The sequence below is a fragment of the Varroa jacobsoni genome, unplaced genomic scaffold, assembly GCF_002532875.2.
Source record: "Varroa jacobsoni isolate VJ856 unplaced genomic scaffold, vjacob_1.0 scaffold_1248, whole genome shotgun sequence".
In the NCBI taxonomy this organism is placed as follows: domain Eukaryota; kingdom Metazoa; phylum Arthropoda; class Arachnida; order Mesostigmata; family Varroidae; genus Varroa; species Varroa jacobsoni.
The window spans coordinates 274,090-296,868 of NW_019214150.1; the positions used below are offsets into that span (position 1 = coordinate 274,090).

General features: G+C 39.4%; 1 protein-coding gene across 7 annotated transcripts in view; it reads left to right on the top strand.

Annotated features, from left to right (window-relative positions):
• The first annotated feature begins 2,564 nt into the window (after positions 1-2,564).
• Positions 2,565-22,779, top strand: part of LOC111268026 (solute carrier organic anion transporter family member 74D) — a 44,294-nt gene continuing 24,079 nt past the window's right edge. Inside the window, exon 1 of one of the 7 annotated variants that reach the window (XM_022846714.2) lies at positions 2,565-2,817. Coding sequence is in view for 2 of the 7 variants with exons in the window: in XM_022846711.2 (XP_022702446.1) it covers positions 15,038-15,098 (61 nt within the window). In the remaining 5 variants the exon portion in view is untranslated. Of the gene's footprint in view, positions 2,818-8,534; positions 8,673-14,427; positions 15,099-18,216; positions 19,232-20,663; positions 20,809-22,779 lie in introns of those variants that run through there. The other 6 variants (XM_022846712.2, XM_022846711.2, XM_022846710.2 and 3 more) reach the window with 6 other exon arrangements.

The following is a 22,779-nucleotide window of genomic DNA, read 5'->3' on the forward strand; positions in this document are numbered from 1 at the left end:
ACACTCTTTGTCGTTCGCTCACGTTCGTTGTGGAACAATCGACCTTCTCGAGAGAAGACTATATACAAGCCTTCTCTTAATCTCTTCTTTACTGTGGAAGCTTTCGCCTGTCATTTTGTCCAGTCGAGGCCAACTGAAATCACTCAACTATTTAACGAATACCGTACAGAAGCAACTGACCGGTTTTTTTTGTAGCCTAATGGCAGTTCGTTTCGTTTCGCTTCGTCCGCACGCAATGCCAGACAAGATGTCGGCTGTTCCTACTAGAACGATCATCGACTCGATTACTGCAACACGCCTCTGCACAACTTTTCGCCCCAATAAATCTTGGACCGCCCCATATAATTACAGTGTACATATTATTCTGGGCATAGGGGTTACAATTTTGTTGAATGTGCGATTTGTCATCAAAATATTTCAAGATATTGGTAACTGGTATCACGCGAACAGGTTTAACACTTTTAAAAGTTTAACACACAACTAAAGCTTGTTTGCACATGTAAATATTTGTTAGTTCATAGATGACTTACTAAAATAGCAGACTGAGATCTTGATAATTTTAGCATTTATCGAATCTTCTAATAAGGCAACTAAGGATATTGCTTTCGACGTCTAATTAAAGACATAGCGTGTTTAGTTGTCCTCGTGACAGTGTGGTAATGTGTTCGCTTGATAAACTTAGGGGGAACTTGATGGTCTCAGTCTGAATCCGAGGATCTGAGTTTGCGTGAACGTACTTCATTTCGTGCTGGAGCCAGTCATCTAATGGAGAATCTGGCGGCGGTACGGAAGGTAAAACACGGAACATTGGTTTTTTAGCATGCTTGCTTAAGATAGAGTATCTTTCAGAACTTCAGATTTGTAAATTATATACTTTGCAGCGCTACGATCCTTTACTTAAGCAAAAGCCTAGTAAAAAAAAATCTATATACACATGTAGATAGCAGCTCACATGGTTAGCTAGGATTTTCCCACGTTTTGTGGTAAACGTATGCATGCCTCCTTTTCCAACTAGAGTACACACACATTTTGCTGTGATATCATACAGCCTTCCGTAACACTTAGGATGCAATGTAACGTTAGAGTTAAGTGACATTATCGTTGGATATTATAGCTGCAGTTCTTATTCAACCCTCCGGAGATCTTTGCCTCTGAAGTTCTTGACTAACATACATACAGTTTTACATTTTTTTTATAGACATTTTTAAGAGGATTTTTGGTATGATGGCTAGACTTCAACTGGTCTTGGTGAGTTGTCCTAGCTGCCTCCCATAACTTGATAAATTATTCCGACTCTTGGCTTTCCGAACGTTTGCCATGAGTTCCTGAGGTACGTAGGCTATTGACGGTCTCTCACACTGAGACACTAAGTAGCGTGACAAACAATTCAGCTATGTTTTGTTGAATATTGATTTCCTAAGACAGAAGCATGTGTTAAAAGGATGTGTCTCATTCAACGAACATGATAAATGGTCATCTTTCGGGTACGAAGTTGATTAGTTCTAGAATCAAGCGAGTCGAAAAAAGCGAACTAAATTTCTATGGCTTGCTTGTAGTAAAGTAAGCATTATATAGAGATAAGACACAGTCAAGTTAGGCGTTGTTCCTGACAAAAGCCTTGACTATAGATTTACGAAGTGATTTCCTAATATATATACACCAGACTACAAATTGAGATCTGAGTCAGCCAATAAAAATATCAAACGCAATGGCTCTTTAATATTACTTTATATGAGGAGAACGGCTTGAACGGAAACAACTGCGAGTATAGTCATAGCCTAAAGTGCTTTCGGATATCCAGAAATAACTGAGCACAAATGATAATGGATTCGCTTAGAAATATTCAGCTGTAGTAGATACAAACTACTTGTGCGATGCGGATTCCTTGACTGTGATATATGCTACTTGCACCGAGCTGCTGTGACAAACGAAGGCGATCAGAGTTTCCATACATTTTGTTAACTTGTGTCATCAGATTTGTCAACAGGAGCCTTTACAATGTGTCGATTCCAACTCATTCAAAAGCGCTGGTATAGTCATCATACATGACCTGGTCACGTTGTAACTGGAAACTCAGGATATTTTATTTAATCACTCTACTGTTAGGTATTTTTTTCAAACTCATGCTGAAGCGATTTCTACTATGAAGCTATATATCTGACTACTCGTAGATAAAAACAAAAAAAAATTCACAACTTACGTTGCCGGCGTTATGTATGACGCATATAGTGATGATAAATCGTAGTTAAGATATCTGTAGAAGCTTTTTCATAACAGCTACTCCGGTGCCCTAAGGGGTGCTACGAATGAGTTTTTTTTTTCTTTGCGATAACCATCAAATAGCAACGATTATAGAAGGGCAGCTGAACGTGACATGCCATTACGTCTCGATAGCTCAGCTCCGTGAATCTATCTCAATATCTTTACAGCAGCGTACGTCAGAAACGCTTATGGTGCTACAAATTAACCTCGGTTACCTTTACCAAGCAAGGTAAACGCTATTATTGATAATACCTTGTCGAGCGGTAACTGTCTGGACGGGACAATCGGTCTGCAGTTTAGGCTTGTTAGTAAACGAAGGCCGACGGGGGATCCACGAAGAATCTTGAATGCATCCTTTAACATTTACCTGACCGTGCTAATGATCGTAATCCTTACAAAACGAGTGATGTATCGGATACGCTAGTGTGACATTGTGTATGCTGTGACCTATCGTAAAGAACAAAAAACGTTCTACTCCATAGTAGAGCGTGAAGGTTAACGTGCAATTACCTTAAGAAGAGCAGTGGCAGCGTGGTTATTTTGGATATTCTAACGGTGAGTTGCAATAGCTTTGGCAGTGGTATGAACAAGCATGAGTACTTAAAACTGACTATCTAATAAATTGTTAGACGTGTAAGATATTCTATTCACTATGGCAGAAAGTCTGTCCTGGTTTACTCGAGCATCGTACTAATAGATAAATTATGTTCATAAGAAGTACCTATCAGCTAACTGACCAAACGGACAGGTAAATGTTGGCATTTTGAAATTCTGAAAATGGTCGAGACAGCTAGTTTTTAAGCCATAGCAAATTCTCATCATTAGAAAAAGTAAGTTTTTTAGCTAAAAATACGCAAGAAACTAAAAAATGTCTTGTAAATAGACTAGCTGTAGTCTTCGAGTGTAGGTAAACCAAATATGCCTTGCCACAATGGCAGAAGTTACCGAAAGGATATTTACTTAGGGTGAAAAAAACTGCTTTAATGCAAGACACACGTGGTAGACACTTACAGTTGTTCTGTTATGTCAATTACTTTATGTATTACATATTCAGTGAATTTTTATGAGATATGCCAAGTAATTTTATTTCCTGACCTGACACGCTAGACCTTACAACAGATACCTTGCTGCAAAGATAATATTAGCCCCCATTCTTTCCCTTATCACCTTTTGCTCCCTCTTTCTTTCTCGAGAGAAGCAGACGCTAATATATGGCCAGCCTTAAACTTGCCGGCCGTTCGTTTCCTGTCGACAAACACCCTATATATATATACTTCTCTAGAGGGAAATTTTTAGTAAGTAATTAGCTCGGGTCATCAAGGCTTCAAGTGATTCAGGCTACAGATCTGGTGGCCTGAGCTACCTGGCTCGATTACTAGTGCTTCCCAGAAGAGAAAAAACGGGAACAACGTTCTACATTTTGTAGCTAAAAATCAGTTGTTCGGAGTTCACAGAGTACAAAGTGGCACAAAGGCGCCTTCTTAAGTAAGGATAAGTCTTCGTACTGATAGCACAAACTAATTCCTTAGGCGTACATTAATATATGCATCCAAACATATACGTTTAACCTAATCACGCCAACTGCCCTATGTTCTGCGTTCATTGCGCACGTACATTCACGATTATACTTACCTAAGTTCACTAGATGAGAGTACTGTTTATTAGAATTTTTCATCACGGTTTGATGTCAAGGACGCTTTGCTAACGCGCCCTTATTTTTTACATCTCTAGTGATACAAAATAAGCTGGCACCATCTGCTATAATTATATTTGTAGCTTACTTTATTTGGAACCTGTGTTATGTAGCACTTAGGTGTAGAGTTATGTAGCAGTACATCAAACCTTAAATGACTGCTAAAATTTCACGACAGTCGGAAAGTACGGTATTTGGTGGTACACGGTCCAAGGAAAGCTCGAGCAAGTCTCTTCGTACAAATCGAATACTTAATTAGAAATAAACATAGCTTTTTTGCGTAACCTGTGATGATTTTTGCTAAGAAAAAAGATCTTGTGTATGATGGGGCCCCAACTGGACCAGCGATGTACCAATTATATTCACGGCGTTCCGTAGAAACATACGCCCGAAGCGTTTAAGAACTTCTGAACTATCCGATAGTAAGTCGGACTACTCTAAGCGGCCCAGCAAAGGTGGCGTTCCTACCTAACCTTTATCAACAACCTGCGTACTTAGTGGTAAGAGAAAATCGTTAACGACCGCACGAACTGTTCTGGAGTAGATTCAATAAAACGATTGATCGGACGTGCCATTTACAAACTGCCACTTTCGGTGACCGACGAATCGAAGTTGACATAAATCGATGCACTTTCGAAGAGCAGTATAAGGACCTAAGCTTATTCTTTATTTTATATATTATTATAAACAAAAACTTCAGCCATATTTTATAGGTGTATATTCTGACTCACATATAGCGGTGGCTGAATCAGGAAAATGACAGGATCTAGATGTCATGTCTGCGAAGTCGCTGATGAACTTCGTTAGCTTGCACACACATTTATATAGCATCTGTGTCAACAAAACAAATTTATCATTATTTTGTTATTCCCAGTGAGTCAATGGGCGTACGTCGAGAAATTGCATATATCTAACACGTTATTACGGTGATAATATCCTTGTTACGAAAATGCACTGATAATCACAGGGGCGATAGCAATTCGGATGCTACGAACACGACCAAACTGGATAGACAAGGCACCGTCCCTTTATAAAAAAAAAAAAAGAATGTTCATATTGGACAAAAAATGTTATTGTGGTCTGTATTAGAACTATTGATTTCTCGGAAGCCTGTATTGCTAACATACATTTGCAAATTCATCTTCTACAGCTACTCAAGAATGGAAAGTCACAGAAACGTGTGCTTTCCTTAGAACGCGTTGGACGTTGTTCCTGGTTCGTGGTGAATTGAACAACACAAAGAAGATGACCGCGCATTTACTGGAAGAAGTTTGATCCCACTAAGTAACATCTTGAATTTTGCGTTACTTTCTCCTTTAAGTTAGAGTCTTCATCGATGTTTCTGCTTTGGAAATGAGAATGCCTAGAAAAAAGATTTTTATATTAGCCGAAGGATGCGTATTCCCAAAACGTCAACCTTGATGCCATCCAATATTAGCTGTTATTGAACGTTTTCTGATTTACCTGGGCTGTTGTATAAACATACCCTTTCTTCTTGAACCATCAAGATACAGAGCTTCATCGAACTACACACAGCCGTGTTTCGTATGCGTATCGATTCTCAGAACATATACTGCGTTATTGTGAATGAACATTTACTCTCAGATCATCGGTGCAAGACAATCATAAAAATACGTCAGAATACAGCAGTCCCGAAGGCATTAGTTTCAAGGCAATGTCAAAGGAAAAGCAGCGTTAGTTTTCAATGCATTAATAATTGCAATACCCATTCTAATCTCTAGACAGCTTAGCCTTATGGAATAATCCGGAACAAATTATAGGTTCATTTTCAAATACTATTACAGGCAACAACAAATTCTAGAGTAGAAGAACAACATCTTAACGTGCATAGGGATATGTTCTGGAATATTTAGCTTCGGATAATCATAGCAGAATAGAATTAAGTACCAATAATTACGCCCTCCCATACGAAGCCAAGCAGTAGGCCATACGGGCGAGCACAATTCGTTTTGCCTTATTTATGTTAGCTAAATATACATGCGAATTTCCATTTCTCTACCGGCACGGTTAGAGGAAATCGAAGGTAGGAACGACATGACTATTACCCCACAGCCATTGTTTTCAATGTGTGTCGATACCAACAAAAGGTCTAGTTTTATACGTCAACTAAACGCTTGCATTACAGTCACCCTAAATCTATTAGCTACAAGTCGATATTAGTATCAAAAACATTATTTCCCATCAAAACGATCAATGATATGTTTACTATTAAACGAAGGGTATTCATATTTTGTGATCAATTTGACTGTTGTTCGTGTGTGTTTAAAGAAAGAACAAAGCCAGGTGTTTTCTTAAGCGACAATTTTAACAAACAGTAATAACGTATAGCAATGAAGAAACGCGGCACTTAATAGCTCTAAACTAACAAAAGGGACCGATTACGGGCTCAAATGGAAACAGTAACGTTTAATTGAGCAATCAAAAGAAAGAATTCGATCATGTAAAATGCTGAGCTCTTATGTTCGACACGCATGCGGGAGTTTGAGCACTTAAGGCTGGTCTTAGTTATGAAAAAGGTCTACTCGGTACTTACGGAATGGAGCATTAATAAAGCCTTCTTGGAAATCCGCTCATCTGCTATTTTTGATACTCAGAAAAGGCCAGTTCTTTCCGGAACAAAACAATAAGTTAAATTTTGTTCAATGCCGAAAACACTGTTCTTCTTCGCAATTCGAGCGAACATTTATTACACAATATCTTCAAGTAGAACAAACTCCCACCAAACAAAAAGCCGAAGTTGGCTGTCCACGTTATTGCCAACTGTTATGCGGCTTTGGAAAAATCCGAGGAAAATCCCTATGGAACAGATCTAGAAAACCTCAGTGAGGTTTATATTTGAAAGGCTCGAACCTTTACCAAGATAGCTCAAAAAGCCATTCTTCATATGCCTGGTTTTTTTTACGTGAAAATCAAACCCCGCTTTATATAGAGTAATATCGATAGTCGATTGGATATTCCAGAAAATGTCCGACGGATGTTTTGCGCCTTGTTGTAGCTTATCACTTATTCGAGGTCTTGCATTTGGGGACTTTAGGTTTGCTATCAGTCGAATTTTTTTTCATACATGTAGCGTATTCGAGCTGCGGTCACTATTAGCGCGTTATTTACGGACCAAAATAGATATTTTTATTAGAACGACCAGTGAGGGATTTAGGTCCCGAATTGAAGCTGTGATTGCAATCGATGATACTCTTGTCGAACGGAGATGACGGCTAAAAATGACATTTCTAGCACATATAAAAGATTGCATTAAAATATCTATTTTTGGATAGACACGGTGCAGGGAACTATTTGTAGGAAGAAATACAAATTTCTAATGTATACAAATATGTATATTATGCTATACTATAACGTTTCACAACTGAATACAGACAAAATAAACTTAGCAGTTAATTTATTCCTGCTTGCAATTTGTTTGCAATCGCTTTTTTGGCCACATCCTTTAACGCGTCTACAAGCTGCAACCAATCCATGGGCATGTCACTGTCGGCCCCATCTTCGGCCAGATCTCCAAGTTCACCTCCGCCGCTGCCATCGTTCGAGCGTAATCCAAACATTTTCGTACCGTTACGATTTAGATATGCGAGGTATACAAGTCTGTTAACGTTATTAAGTACATTCGATATTGGTAATGTAATTACAGCTTTGAGAAGAGGCAACGCAAGCATGATACAGGCAATGATACCGAACAATGCCCACGGATCATCGGTACCGAAAAAATCGAAACGATGTGTAAAGCCTTTACGCCGCTGGAATCGTTTTGTTACAGCGATGTTTTGCGGTTGATACTGATGTGGGCCATAATGTCTGCGATGCCCATAGTGACCATAGTCGTTATGTGAATACCCACGGGCACCTGTATCCGCATGGTGGCGATTGTCATCAGCTGGTAAATTATACGCTTCGCCGTGCCAGTGATCAGGTCGGTATCGGTGCGGCTGTAACAACACAGAATGATGTAATCCACTAATATCATAAGGGTAGTTGTAGTCCTTGAAACTAGTTTCTCTTCCTCCTCCTCCTCCTCCTCCTTCTCCTCCTCCTCCTGGGCTAAAATGATCGTGCCCACTTTCTCTGTTTTGAATTTGTTTTTCACCTATCGAACTCATCGTTCGGTTACTATGATGACTTTTACTATAGTCATAGTGCTGACGTGAAGCGTCGGGGCGTATTTTTACACGCTTCACTTTCTTACTTGAGCGACTGATCTGTTTAGTTTTGGCGAGCTTCGAAGCTTTTAATGGCAACGAAGACGACGACAGCTTTCCTGATTGTGACGCTTTGCTACTTATCGGCTTGAGAAAAAAGTAGTCTGATAACGTTACCCCACCGGCACCGCTGTACGTTCTGTTGTAGCTGCGCTTACTGTCACCGTAATCGCCATCCTTACTCGGAAGACGTTGCTTTGAAGCCCCGAACTCTGAGTTGTGCTGTTGATGTGCCAAGACAGAAGATGCAAAAAGGATACCAATGAGTGCATGTAATGACAAGACCATCGTGAAGTCTTAGTACTTACTCGTACTTAGGCACAAATAGAAAATGATTTGATGACTTCGTGAGTGTTATGGTTATCACAGCAAATAAAATGACACAACTAACTTCTTCAGCAGACGCCTTTATAGCCATCTAAGACGAGGGTGACAGGCATTGAAGATCATTATTCTGCCTACGATCATCGGAAGAGGACGCGCCAATGGTAAGCTTATACTTCCGTCGGTGTCATTCTTACAAAACAGTCGCGTGACCGCAGCGTGATACGTCTAGCAGCAGCATGGTGTATTATATCAAGCTTCTATTGTTGAAACGTTTGTCAGTTTTATCTGTGCTGCTATTGTGCGCGCTATTACAACGATTGTGATTTTGTTGCCCTTTACTAATACTGACAGAACTACCTAAGTTTCACTGGGACCCTTGCCGCGTTAGGCCACGAGTGGCATGCCCGGGTAGGATCCACCCAAGGGGTTTTGTGGAAAGCGGCAGGCCGTAGTTTTGTCAAACGTTTGCTCAAGTGAATTTAAGCGTGCGCAGATATTTCCCGCGTGAACGGCCCAGAGAGGGACGAATCGGTCATGTTGTGTTTTCAATGCCTGAAGTGATAGGCACGCATACAAGCACAAAAATTTCTAGGTGTGACAAATATTGCGGTAACTGTTTCACCTCCTTGAGCATCCAGCCTTTCCGCTGTCTCGATTTGAAGCTAAACTTTGGCTTTAGAAACGGCAGGAACGCCAGCTACCGGATATCCATTAGAAGTTAACGGAATGAGAGCGATGCCGACAAGCTTCCATATTGACAATAATACTTGTCTGGTCAAAATGACTTTTTAATTTTTCTATTGCCATCAGATTTGATCGCGTGCTACCGCATATTTATAACTGAGAGCATTCGGAGCCAGACCACGAAAAGCAACACTGGCTTGAAAGTATCCCATATGCATCGTAAGGACCAACATTTCCGAATAGAAATATTTTATGTAAATACGCAATTATTTTTGAAAATATAGCCGCAACTGCATTTCTAATACGAAAAGTAAGTTCAACTGAATGCGTTTTTATCAGGTACATTTAGAACTTGCTCATGAAAGTTCTACGAAGTCAGGCGAGCGTACTTATTCTCATTACGTGGCTACCTAATATGTTAACTTAGCCAGAAACGAACTTTACAAACTGAAGCAAAAGCTTCTTCTGCGGAGTATTCCTCTGATATTTATTCCTACTCGAATATATGTCAAAATATAAGTTAGGCGTTAATTAAGTCGGAAGAATCAGCGTAAGCGCGCAAAGTACTAACTGAAAACGACGCTTTAATCCTAAAAACGTGCGATCAAAAAATGAATAATAACGTCCGTTATAAACGGACGTGGCAATTGTGGCAATCAAGGCTCCGTTCCCAGAAACCTTGTCGTATAATTCCGTTACACTTTATCCGATACAACATATTGTTGAATGAACTCCGCATGGGTCTGCGTATCTATAAGAATCCGAAAACGTGCGTACGCACGCATTGCGTAGCACTACGAGGTATAGTTCCTACGTGATGAGACAAAACGCGAGGAAAATGATCACCTCGAACACAGTTAGCGACTTTTATTAATTGTAACCTAAACGGAACATTGTAAATCGTGTAAACATGTCCATCTTGGTATTAGTAAGCTAATGCTGCTAGATAAGTTTAAAGTTAGTTAACCAATATATAGGAATGTTATTTTCTTGATGATTAATGTCTTTACTAGGCCTTTAACTCTTAGCACTTATCGAGATAGCTCCAGCTTTAACTAGAATTTTGGCGTAATGATACGTTCCATAAAAGATCATAAGTATATATACTTGTGTATACTATAAACAGACATTACATGTGTTGTTTAAAATTTCGTGATCTAGTTGTAGTTTGAAGAACCGCAAAGCACATGTTGATGTCGGCAAATTACAACTTTCTTCATGTCGGGCTGCCTTACGCCCGCTTCTGGTCTTTTTGACTTCGTAGATCCTTGAAACCTCATTACTTTACGGGGTAATCAGTGATTGGTGAAGATTATTTTTTGAACTCTTAACATTGCCTTTAACCAAGAGGGTCTACTTGTAGACCTATTCGAAGAACCTTGAAAAGTGTTTTCTATTAACCGATTCATTTTACTGTATAAGAAGTCAGTTCGATTATACGACTGAGTGTTCTATATGGTAGACTAGCTGGGTCTGCCATATACTGACAACGTTTTTTCTCAATACAGCGCTTAGTGACAAAATCACTCCTTGAAAGAATTTACGTAGCTCAAGCAGCCAAAACTCAGTATATAATAACTACGCTTATTTATAGGTGCCTCTTAGATACTCTACGCGCTTACATGCCGACGTGCTTGAATGTTTTGCTTCCCTGTGCAGTCGTGCAGTGGCTTTACAAACGCTCAAAGAATGAAGACGAGACTACTAAATGAATGTTTTTACATGATGGCATTAGTTAATGTTAGACTATTTTTCAGACCTGTTATTTAGTTGATGTTTTCTGGTATTAGACTCTAAGATTAGCAAAAATATGCGATAAATGTTATAATATGTTAAATAATAAATATTAGCTAAAAATTAGATAAAAATTTAGAGAGTTGAAAGGGGAGCGAACTTCCCTTGAATCAATTAATAGTTCAAGTACATCTGTACACTTTCTGCCGCTTGTTTTTTGCTCACACCTGTTATTTACTAAAATCTAATTGTAAAATACTATATAGAAAATTTTGGCGTTAACAGTTAAACACGTACGTGTGACACTCCTTAAAAATTGACGCAAGAAGAACTGAATTAACAAGATGATTAGCATTACCTAAATTGGTAGTATATTTCAATCATAGTATTAATACCGTATGCAGCAGTTTCGTAGATCCGCCTAATAAATATATTGACTGATTTACTCGTCAGGTTCTTATTCAGTCAAACCCTTCGTCCGAACTAGAAGATACATTCACCCCGGTGATGGCAACTTACAGCCCACACTGTGATAATGGCGTAGTCGATCGTTAAATATTTTTGATAGGGTTCTTTTTACTCGGATGTGTGCCTTGACGTATGCTATTACATATCATAATAACCATGCCCAAGCACCGGACGATGTAGGGGGACCGGCTTGTTTCACGCAGACTAATTCCATATGCAGTGACGCGCGCCAGAACATTATGATCGTTATTACAGACACCTAACGCATGCAATAGGCACTAGCTTTATCATAGTAAAATAGTCTCATCGATAGAAGAATAATGGCACGTATTTAGCTATGCAATGAACGAGAACCCTTTTGTTTAATGGGACATAACACGTTTTTGAAAGGAACCTCAGAGTACGAAGTCCTGATCTTAGAGAGGCGACAGTTCAAAGCGTGCTATCCTTTTAACGGGAAATGCTGTCTACAAGCCATATTGACTTGCAACACAATATACAACATCTACCGATAAGCCTTCATTTTAGTTGAAGATCTGGTTTTATGTTAACAAGCTTCACGTCGAAGATCTGGTTTTATGTTAACAAGCTTCACGTCGCAGTAAGGACATACTCGGGCGTATTTTGTCTTGCTACTGTTTCTTAAATTCGTTTTATCTATCAGAGCGCATAAAATATTTTGCTTTTTGTTTAAGCTATACCTAGATGTTCTGTGCCCATGGACTCGGGTCAGCTTTCGGGCATAACTGTCCTATGTAGAATGAATTACAATTTGAGATTAGGAAACATAGCTTGGTTGTCTTTTCCGGCTGCAAGTAACTCTCAAGCTGTTACAAAAGAAATATCACGAGCACACAGATGTAACAACAAGCCTTTCTGTAGACATGTCTAATCAACATGTTAGAACTGAAACTAGATAAACGTTTATCAACGTGCTTTGTTCGAAACGTTATGTGTTTACGTTTTCAGACTTGAGACAGCTATTTATAGCCAATACCATGTTATCACAAATGCTTTTTAGGGTAGTCATTCAAGATGTCAGGAAATCTGAACAATCCATTTAACATTGATTCGTCAAGCCTAGGCTTATGGATGACATTGATGCCTAACAACTTTACTAACAACAACGACACTTTAGGTTCTGACTGTTGTTTTTGACTGTTGACTCCGCACGCTGAGGAACAACAGCATTACTTTATTTTTTTTCATTATGTAACTACGAACCCGTATAACATTATGATATTCAGAAATGTGGACAACACTTTACAATCCTTCGTGATGGAAGGATTCAATTATTTCAACATCTTTTTTTATTTCCTCGTGTGTCTAAGCGCAGCGCTAAGAACACTGGCTGTGGCCGTTTCCACAAAAATAATCCCTTCAGTTTGTAATAAAAAAAAACCAGAAAGTATATCAAACTATGTGACTGTCGGATGGACCTATTTTTCTTTATTCACTCAATTTAATCAAAACGATTTTTTGCTGAGTGCTAGAGATAAGGGGAACACACAAAATGAGCTGTGGTAAGTTAGTAACTGGTATCGAGACAAAGCTAAATAAGTTTTGGCTTCGAAGGTTCCTATCTAAATATTTAGAAAAAATAGCTAACATTGTGGTAATATCATATGTATCGAGGAATCTGATAACACTCCAGTTCTGTACAAACCACAAGTGTACATATACTACTTAAAAGAAAATAATTGTATTCTTATGAATTTTCGTAATAAAGCAAGTTTTCTGAGCTAACACCTCGCCTCTTACGTTCCTTCAAGAACTATTATTATAATGACAGTCAAAAATCCAGTACTATAACCCTGTTATTCCCCGGGTCTGTTATTCTGAACCTTCGTAGAGGTGATTGACCACCCCCCCCCCCTCCCCCCCGGCCAACCTCAATCATGAAACGATTTTAAGGCGACTGCCTATGTGCAGATTGCGAACTAATCTACCTATTACGATACTTTTACATTTTTTTTTTTTTTTTTTTATTAGGGCACGTTTTGCGTTTATATACGCGATAGCGAACTCAAAAGAGCGGCCCTTCGGGAACTACCCAGACTTTTGTACCATACTACGATGCTTGCTTTCGTCTTTATTCTTTATTTTACTGCCGTCAGTTTTTGGGTCCCTGTTCGTCAACATTGCAGATATCACTTTGCCTACCGCGGAAATCACTGAAAGTGGGCTAGTCCCGATTGTATTCTACCAGAAATTATTTTTTTTTTTTTAGTAAATAAAGATAGTGTATCGTTTTCAGGTGTTCTATAGTCACACTTATTAAAGTGAATGGTCTCTATTGAGTGAGATAAGTAGGCAATAACGGTTATAGAACATGCTGTTGTGACTAGCCGTCTTGAAACACACACGCGGCGTTCTGTAGACACTGCGTAATATATTGCTCACGTAACGTCTGATCCAACAAGTTGATGAAAGGCATTTTTGGGACGTAACAGCTACCTCTTCCTTCAAAAGGGATATTTTCTTGACAGACAATAATAGATTGTGCGAATGAATATCCTGACTGGGCTCGGTATTGGTGAATAATATGATTTGAAGTCGTTCCATGTATTTTTTGTATGTAAACAATTATTAGCTATAGAACTTTATTCTGAAGATCATTCATTTTCGTACACAAGCTAGCGTAGGAGCTCTCATTAAACGATATCGTTTTACGGAATCAGCAAAGGGCTATACATGATTATGGGAATGGGTCCAGATAAAAATAAGTTTGCACTTGCTATTAGATGCTCATCAGTGAGTCAGCTGGCTGATATTTTTCCAATATATTTGAAAATTTGCGATTCGTTAGCTTCGTGGCCTCTTCGAAATTATGTTTTGAAAACTGAAAGCGTATGGAGGACCAATTTTAAGCAAATGGGTCGAGTTGATGCAGTGAAAGGGAAATCGCATTATTCTCTTTCCATTTCTAGGAATTCATAGCTAACCTAGGTAATGCCTACACTTTTCAACAGGGCTGACACGCTATATTTGTAGTTCTAAGTAGAAGGTCTTAGATCGAGCTAGACAACAACAGGAACAATTACCCCCAAAATCGTTTGTGGCATGTTTTTGCCGATATTTTCCTTTAACGCTCGGTTACATGAAACGGCCGGTTATACAGTTTTAAGTGATTACCTCAACAAACTATAGAAAACTTAATGCGTTTTCGATGCAATCGACTTTCGCCATTTGAGTCTCTTTCTTTCCAAGCTGGACCTATGACTATTACCCTGTCTAAGTAAGTAGGTGTTTTTCCAACAAGTTCCTCTTAAAGATATCATTCTTCTATCCTCTATCTATCAAGATCAATCTCTTCACCTGCCATAAGTGGAAACAGGGTATATTGTTCACCGCGAAGTGGATTTCGTAGAACTATACTGTGGAAGCGTTCGTATTGCTTCTCAATACAAGTGCATAAAGCACGCCATTGTCCGTAACATAAAACTCGCTTTCATTGGTTAACCAGCTCGTCAATCAGAATCAACTGTATGCACGCTTAATTAACACTTTATATTTTAAACGGGCACGTGCAATGGAGACTATCAGTAATTGTTGAACAGAAGACATTAAAGGAGCGCTCGTCCAATCTTACAAACGATCCTCGCGTGCGTCAAAGGTGCTCCACGGAACTTTGAAACGTATGCGAAGTATTGCAGGGTTTTCACGCTTCTTCAGCACTTACCGTAATCACAGTAAATTTGGTAAGTTTTTCAATGGATAGTGTGCAGTTAACAACAAATCTAAATGTTGATATTTTCAATGTATCTAATTATTAGGGGGGGGGGGGGCACTCCCTGTCTTACCACTGAACTGAAATTAAAAGTTTGTTAAAAAAATTCAAAGAGACGTTTTACATTTTTCTCATAGCCCAACTATTCTATATTCTTATAGTAAGCCAATACTTCAACAGAAGATGGGAAGTTTCTGGCAGATTACTATTATAGTCAAATCCAATGGTGACTGAGGAAGGCCGTTTGCCCAACATTAGGAACAGGCTTTCTTCATCTTTACTTAATAATTGTAGTAGCCGTTGCCGCCTTGTTCATCTGCTCTTTACTAGAGACCCCTTAAACAACAATACTACCAAACAAGCGATTCTCTACGCTAAGCGATCACATCAAATGGAGCAATTTTTTGCAGTTTTATTTACTGCTATACCGGCTTTCAATGTACAACGCTTTTGTTTTTCAACCCGTGTGTTTTTCACAAGTTACTCTAAAGAGCTATTTTACGCTCTTGTCCTAATAGTGTTTTTCTTCCTTGGAACACGTTTGCCTGTTAGCTGTTTGTATCCCTGTGAACGACGTGTCCGATCACAGGGGGTCATTATTGGAACGTACGCTTTGGAAAACGCTATATTTAGCGAAGCACATGTCAGCTTTAAGTATTCGGTTAATAACATCGTTTTGCAGAAATAATATGCATACGTGGTCACTATAATGGTAGAGCAATATTCCATTATTTTCGCAATATTCGAAACTGCTCAACACGATTTGTAGGATTCTTTTTGAGCCATTAAACCTATCTGGTCTTCAGCAGGCTTCAGCGATTTTGCCGTTACAGAATCCGGGACTTCTGCAATCATTGTGAGGCGCGCTGTCTGCATCTCGATCGCATTATTAGCGATTCGTATCGTTGATGAAAGCCATCTGTATCGTAGCTTATCTAGAACGGCGTTTCGTATCGGTTAGTTGGGCTAGTTTTTCCACATTACGCGGTACCTTGCTTGATTTTAGAAACGGACCGCAAGCAATCAAACGTGTCACTATGATTAGTAAAAAGAGATCAATGAGAATAATACAAAATTGACTAAATATATTTGTGTTTGATATGTCTGTCTACGTTTCGATTTGTCGCTGACGTCGTCTGCAACAGGCGTCACAGATCTTTTTTTCATAAACAAAACTCGCTGAAGATAGACTACTAGCTAAATGCTTTACGGCCATTCGGTTAACGTGAGTAAACGTTTCGTAACGCACATAATCGATCTTTCTGTTAGTTGTAAAGTAACGTGTATCACGGGGCGTCTGCTGGTGTCTGATGTATTCACAGTAGCCTAACGTGCCTAAAGCAGCTACTGTCATTAGAAAACGATATGATCCATTTGCGCACCACTGCTTGAGTGCGATTCTTTGCACTGGTAAAGCACGTTCGTTAGCCATTGCCGCTAGAGTCTAGCCTTCAAAAGACAGCTGGAAACGAAGCACTTGGTGACGTATAATAAAGGGTGATTTATTGATTAATTTGTATTTTTCAATTTGACATCTCTCGACCCATTTTTCGCTTGCAAAAGTAGATTAAGGTGCACTCCGTGCCTATGAAATGGTTCTTTTTACGTTAGGGATTAGCTTGGATTCTCCATGAGACTAAGACCTTCGCATACATCGCCGGCTTGAGTGTAATGCTCTACGCGAAAATTGAATTTTTTACTTTTGTCACAAGGGGAACGTAACGTTAATAGACACGGTCCCTTTATGTATCATCGCTGGCGTGGTCGCACAAAGGCGGCAGTCAGTCCTCAATATGTGACAGAGAGCGGCAAAGAAGCAATATCCGTCCAAGAAGGTTGGGTAAACCTTAAACACTGAGCTGCTGAAGTAGTTTTTTAATGTCGAAATTGAACAATAATAGTAACAAAGTCGAGCAGAGTATTATTTACTGGCGGTGAAGCGATTTTAGAAGACGAAAACACTCAACTTAATCGACTTAACTTAATCGACTTAGGGTAACTAATGCAAGAGGTGGTAAGGTGGGCGCGTGCACATATTTGAGATTATGATACGTGAGCTAACAAGGAAATAAGCTGAAATTTCATCTTCCTTGATCTTTCACCGCATAGACTAATGTGAACGAGTGCCCACTATTTCAAGACACAGAAACGCTTCAAAATAAGTAAACGTTAAGGGTGTACTTCACTCAGATATGGGTCATATTTACGCGGTCGTAGTTTACCCATGACCTTATCTATGGGGAGAAGTTTGCCACTCGTTCGTTCGTTCGTTCGTCGAGCTGTATCGTCTTCTTTAGTGAATTTTTATACAATCAAAGGTTGCAAAGGACAACTTCTAATGTAAACTAACTTGCAAGTTAGATATGAACTGAACCGAACTTCAACTGCATCTGTTGCTACGCGTAATAGATACGATAACCCGGATGCCTTATGCCTTTGGACACCGAACACTAACTATTGTTTCTAGCATTTCACTGACTATACGGCCTTTGGAGTGGAGCCTTTGAACGACCACTAATAAAAAGACATCTATCTGTGGAGAGCACTATGAACTCTGGCATGCATATGACTGACTGCCAACATTGGTAAATATTATAATTTTTTTGTCCTTATTTTTATGCTGGAAATCGCTGGCACTGAATGCTATTCGTAGCTATAGAAACAAGTACGTGTAGTAGCACATTAATGACTCTTTCCGTGTAAATTGAATAGAATGAAACTAACGCCTAATTAGTAAAACGATTATATAAATACGTTCAATGGAGACTACGTCTTAACTCAGGTTAAACCTGCTAAATAAGGCGATGACACGTAAATATGAGCTAGTTGACACTTATTGTCTGCTGATAACGCGGCGATAGAGACCAGTGGTTCAATTTAATTTGAACCCATTTCCCCGTGAATCCATTTTCTTTTGTTAGCCCTTTCGTTGGTTAGATATGTGCTAAGCTTCTCGCAAAAATCTCCTCTTTGTTGCTTTGAACCTTTTTGGAAGCTTCAGAACTCTTGTAATCTTTTTTTTTTTCATTGTTTCATCAGTGTGTGAGGCGTGCCCGATAACAACTATTGTCGCTGCAATCGAGCATGTGACCTAAGTCATGCTTAGGCTGTCATAGATATTTTGTCAAGCGTGATTGATGGACATTTGAGGCAGCTGAAGTGGCATCACCGAAAGTTCCGTCGATTTTGCTCCATATTTTTGTGCAGTGGGTCGGGCACGTTTGGGAAACGGAATTTACTTCTCTTTCGGTTTTGCGGATCAATGGGATGAGCACAAACTGCTGGTTGGACGGGGCGGTATTGGCAGTTATATAGAAAGACAACGACTCTAGCCTCTTCACCGGCTCCGTTGTTTTTCGTGTCGTATCTTTGGCTGAAATCGATTGAATCTATACGGAAAGTGAGAAATCGTATTCATCATTATATTGGCATACGAGAACTACCTGATGTCCCGAAATGGAATTAGACAGTTACTGATTTCTGTGATTTTGGATAAGTAACATATATCATGTTTACTACTGCTCTTGCCCGGGCAGAACACGCGCGGAGTTAAAGACAATAAATTTTATGCATGAGGGTAGATTTCCTACTCGTTAATCGTTTTGCTGGTCGTCAGTGTCATCTGCTAACGCTACGCCATTTGAAATCCACTGTAATCCGCTAACAACTGCCACGTTGATGATCCTCTTGAGCTGGAGTAAATACGAACCGTCACAGGCTGTGGGACAGAGCATTTTTCTTTATCATTAAATCTCCAGGTATTAAGCACCCCCATGATCAAAGCGTTACCGAGCAATTGCAAAGATAACATGACCATAGGTATAAGGAGATGAGCGGCTGTTCACATCGCTAAATCCTGCTGGGGATCGACGCTCAGCGAAGCGTAGGCGCAGGGGCGTGTTGTGGGAGTTTCCTGGGATGGAATCTAGTACTGATATACTCTTAGGAGCTCCTCGGTGCACTCCATAAAGCGACGTTCGTTTTTCCTGAAATGGTGTTCGCTCGTAGTAACCGCTTGTTGACGAACGCTGATTTTAGAAACCAAAGCTAAACGTTTCGTTACGAACCATCGGTGGATATTTGGTGCTGCAGAGAACTTTGGAAGTTAGTGTACATCCTCAGGTTTGATCAAAACCTAATGAGTGATATGTTAGATATAAAAAAAAAAAAAAAAGGAAAGCAAGATTGCTTTTCACATTTGAACTCATCTTATCTTTCTTAAGCATTAAATTGAGCTTTCAGTTTCAAAATGGTCTTGCTCTAAGAGTGTCATATAGTAACAGACCAATGCTTGAGATGAGTTTGGCCATTTGTATCAATAGTTGCGGATCTTCGTTTGCCTATAAACTTCGAAAGGGTTTAATGAGATCAGCGAATGTTAACAAAAGGTTATCGCTATTCAACGAATGTCGAAGGGACAGGTTCGTATCCACAGAAACGATCTGCGGTGTGCAAAAAGAAGTGATGTACACCTATAAATGTCGTGAAAAACTTTGTGAGATATATGTACTGTCTCAATGTGAACGATGCCCTCATCTCCAGCTGTGGCAATAGAGAATTTAAGGAAAGATAAGGTCTCGTTCCAGAGATGCTTTTGCAGGTGATTTCATACGTTCATAGCTGTAAATGCATGCTCTGAAATGGAACCTTTCCAGGTGGCACCATACATCGTAGCTTGCACATGAAACACATGAAAGCTCTATCTTTCCCATTCTAGTTCTACAACCATAGAGATTAGATGGTAAGTGAGAACCGGGAAATTTATAGACAATATATCTGCGACTGTTCAGGAAAACTTAACGTTGCCCCGCAATGCCAAGGTCCGCTAAAGCCTTTCAGCATAATACATATATAAATAACAGCCTTCTGATGCTATCTTTTTAAATTGTTGTCCTTCGATTGGTGTTGTTCATTGAATGCTCAGCGTTGGCAGCGACGACGCTTAATCGGTATTTCTTGATTTCAGGCCTAATCTCGTTTTGAAATGTTTACTTGCTCTTTTCCATCTTGTCTCATCTCTATAACACCATATATTTACAAGTTTTAGTAAATACGCTACTGCTACTATTATTATTACTATTAGAACGTAGCTAAGTATACAACGCTGTTTCTTCTATCTGCGTAGTTAATTCTAGCACGTACAGTTTAATCAAGAAAACAAATCGATTACACGATCTGTGATCCAACGAATCCCAACTAAATTTTCTTCCAAATAGAGATAAGATGTAAACATGCATGTATCTAACATTTACATTAGTCAGTTTCTGGCAGGAGCCAAGGTTTTATTATCACTTGAAGACTTTGTCACTAACAATTCATAGTAAACAAAAGTATTCAATGTCGATGTAGAGGCTTGATAAAGGCACGGATTACCACTGCTGTATGTAATGAAATTTTCAAATATCTATTTGTATAAATATCTCGTATACAGGTATTTAGTGCTTTTATTTTTGAAGGTATGTCAATATAGCTGATGTACCACTATGTAAATGGTAGATTTTTTTTCATTATCTGAGCAGTCAGCCTCCTTAGTTCCATGTCACAAACTGACCCAGGTTTAGAAGCGGCCGAATACAGAGCAACAGATTTCTTCCGAGGCCATCTCTCGAAGTGATGCAGGCACACCCACAGTTCGACTATCGAGGCGTCGTCAATTCTAAAATCGACGAACTTTCTTATAGGTGCGTAATGTGCAGCACGATAATACCTTAGAAAACAGGATTAGTCAAGTTGCTTGTTATTTTCATAACACTATGGGCTAACTCATGCCTTCGCTCAGAGGCCTGACGACCAAAAGGACAGTTTATCTCGCAGCTTATATCGACGTTTACAAGTTACGTACAATAGGGTGCTGTTTTCGCAAGACTTACTCGTAGCGAAGGATCGCAGCAGCAGCAGCTACTGGTAAGGCTAGTTAGACCTCATTAGGGAAAGCCGTCAGGGATAGCCGAAGCACGTAAAGCACTTAACTCACGTAATTTGGTTACAGTGTCAGCGATGGAAGCTGCAACGCTGCTGCTGGCATTGCGCCAGCTCTATACAACATAGCATACTGCGTAGAGGTTTAGCAACTTATATCATGATGCCAAAATATCATACTCAATGGGCCAAGTTTATTGTGTCTAGCATTCTATTCCAAGCATCACTGACATTCAGGAAATAGCATCTGAGTCAAAACAAATCAAACTGTCTCACAATCTTGGGAGGGAACGAGGGCACTAACATGGACTGCGGCCTCACCGCGCTGTCCTAGGCGCCTGATGATGATAATGATAGTCGCGTTCTATATATCTGTACATCCTTATCACTTCCTTGGAACAGGAACATATGTGCAGGAAAAAGATTATGTGAAACATGATTAGCTGAAGACCACTTGAGTAGACTCTCGAAACAGTGTAACATATAAAGGCATTGACATATACCCGATATGTTCAACCAAAAATAGCAAATAATAACAATAGCCCCTTATGCATGTACACATATGTGAAGTAATCGATGCAACAAGCGTGCATTTACGTACGATATATCCTATTTTGGTGATAATGGATTCTTTACGACCATTTTAGCATGATCAAGAAAGAAACATTTATTTTTTTCAAACGTAATTTTAAATCGTAAACTGAGAAATTTTCCACTGATATACAGTGTTCTACCTAACGTTACCGGTTTCGTGTAAAGCAGAAAACTTCAATTTGCTTTACGAAAACTAGCTACGAGAGAAATGATGGTGTCTTTTGTGATTGGCGTACGTAGAATCGTGCTTACGTGTTCAGTTCATGGTTGCAGTGATCGCCAGCCGCGAAGTCGGCTTTGCTACTGCTGAGACAATGCTCATAGTGCGGTTGTCTAGCGGTCAACAGATGAACGCATCGATTGACTTTTCTAATTGCAACAAACAGGGTTTAGCTTATATCTGTTTGCAACCATACTGTACTATATATATATATATATATATATATCAAAGCGTCTCAGAGAATTAGACACGAACTATCTGTTGGTAATTTTCCAAGATGTGGTTAATCTGGTGACCTTGATTCATTTCGTTTTATCCTGGGCAAAACTGTGTTATCTAGGAAAAATCCTTTGCACTGACAATAGCCAATTTTTAATTAATGCTTTTTGCCCACCGCATTTAGAATGTCGAGAAGAATCTAGAAGAGTTCTTCAATTTGAGTGTGTCAGCAAATGTATATACTGAATGAGAAACTATCGACATAACGACGGCAGGAACAATCAGTTTAAACTGTATTTAGTGAAGTCGCTTATAAGAAATTGGACGATTTTTTTACCGAAATTGGCAAACAGCTCTACAACGAAGAATTTTTAAAATCGTGTTCTCTTTCGCCTATTGTGTGTTACTGGGAAAGCTTCCAATTTAATCGATACAACTTCTTCTGCCCTTCAGATCTTGCCGTTGTAGCCTACCCAGTTGAGACGTTTGCAGCAGTCATTTTGTTAACTGAAAGTACATACATCTACTCGTTTCGAAGACGTATATAGCAGCAGTTATCACGCAGGCAGTCAATGCGTCAGCACATAGCAGGCGCATCTCTCCACTTCAAAACGATTGGGAATACACAGAGTAAATTATAGCAACGGGCATCATAACGTACACCGGCACGATGGGAGGGGGCTATTTCTCAAAGCAACCG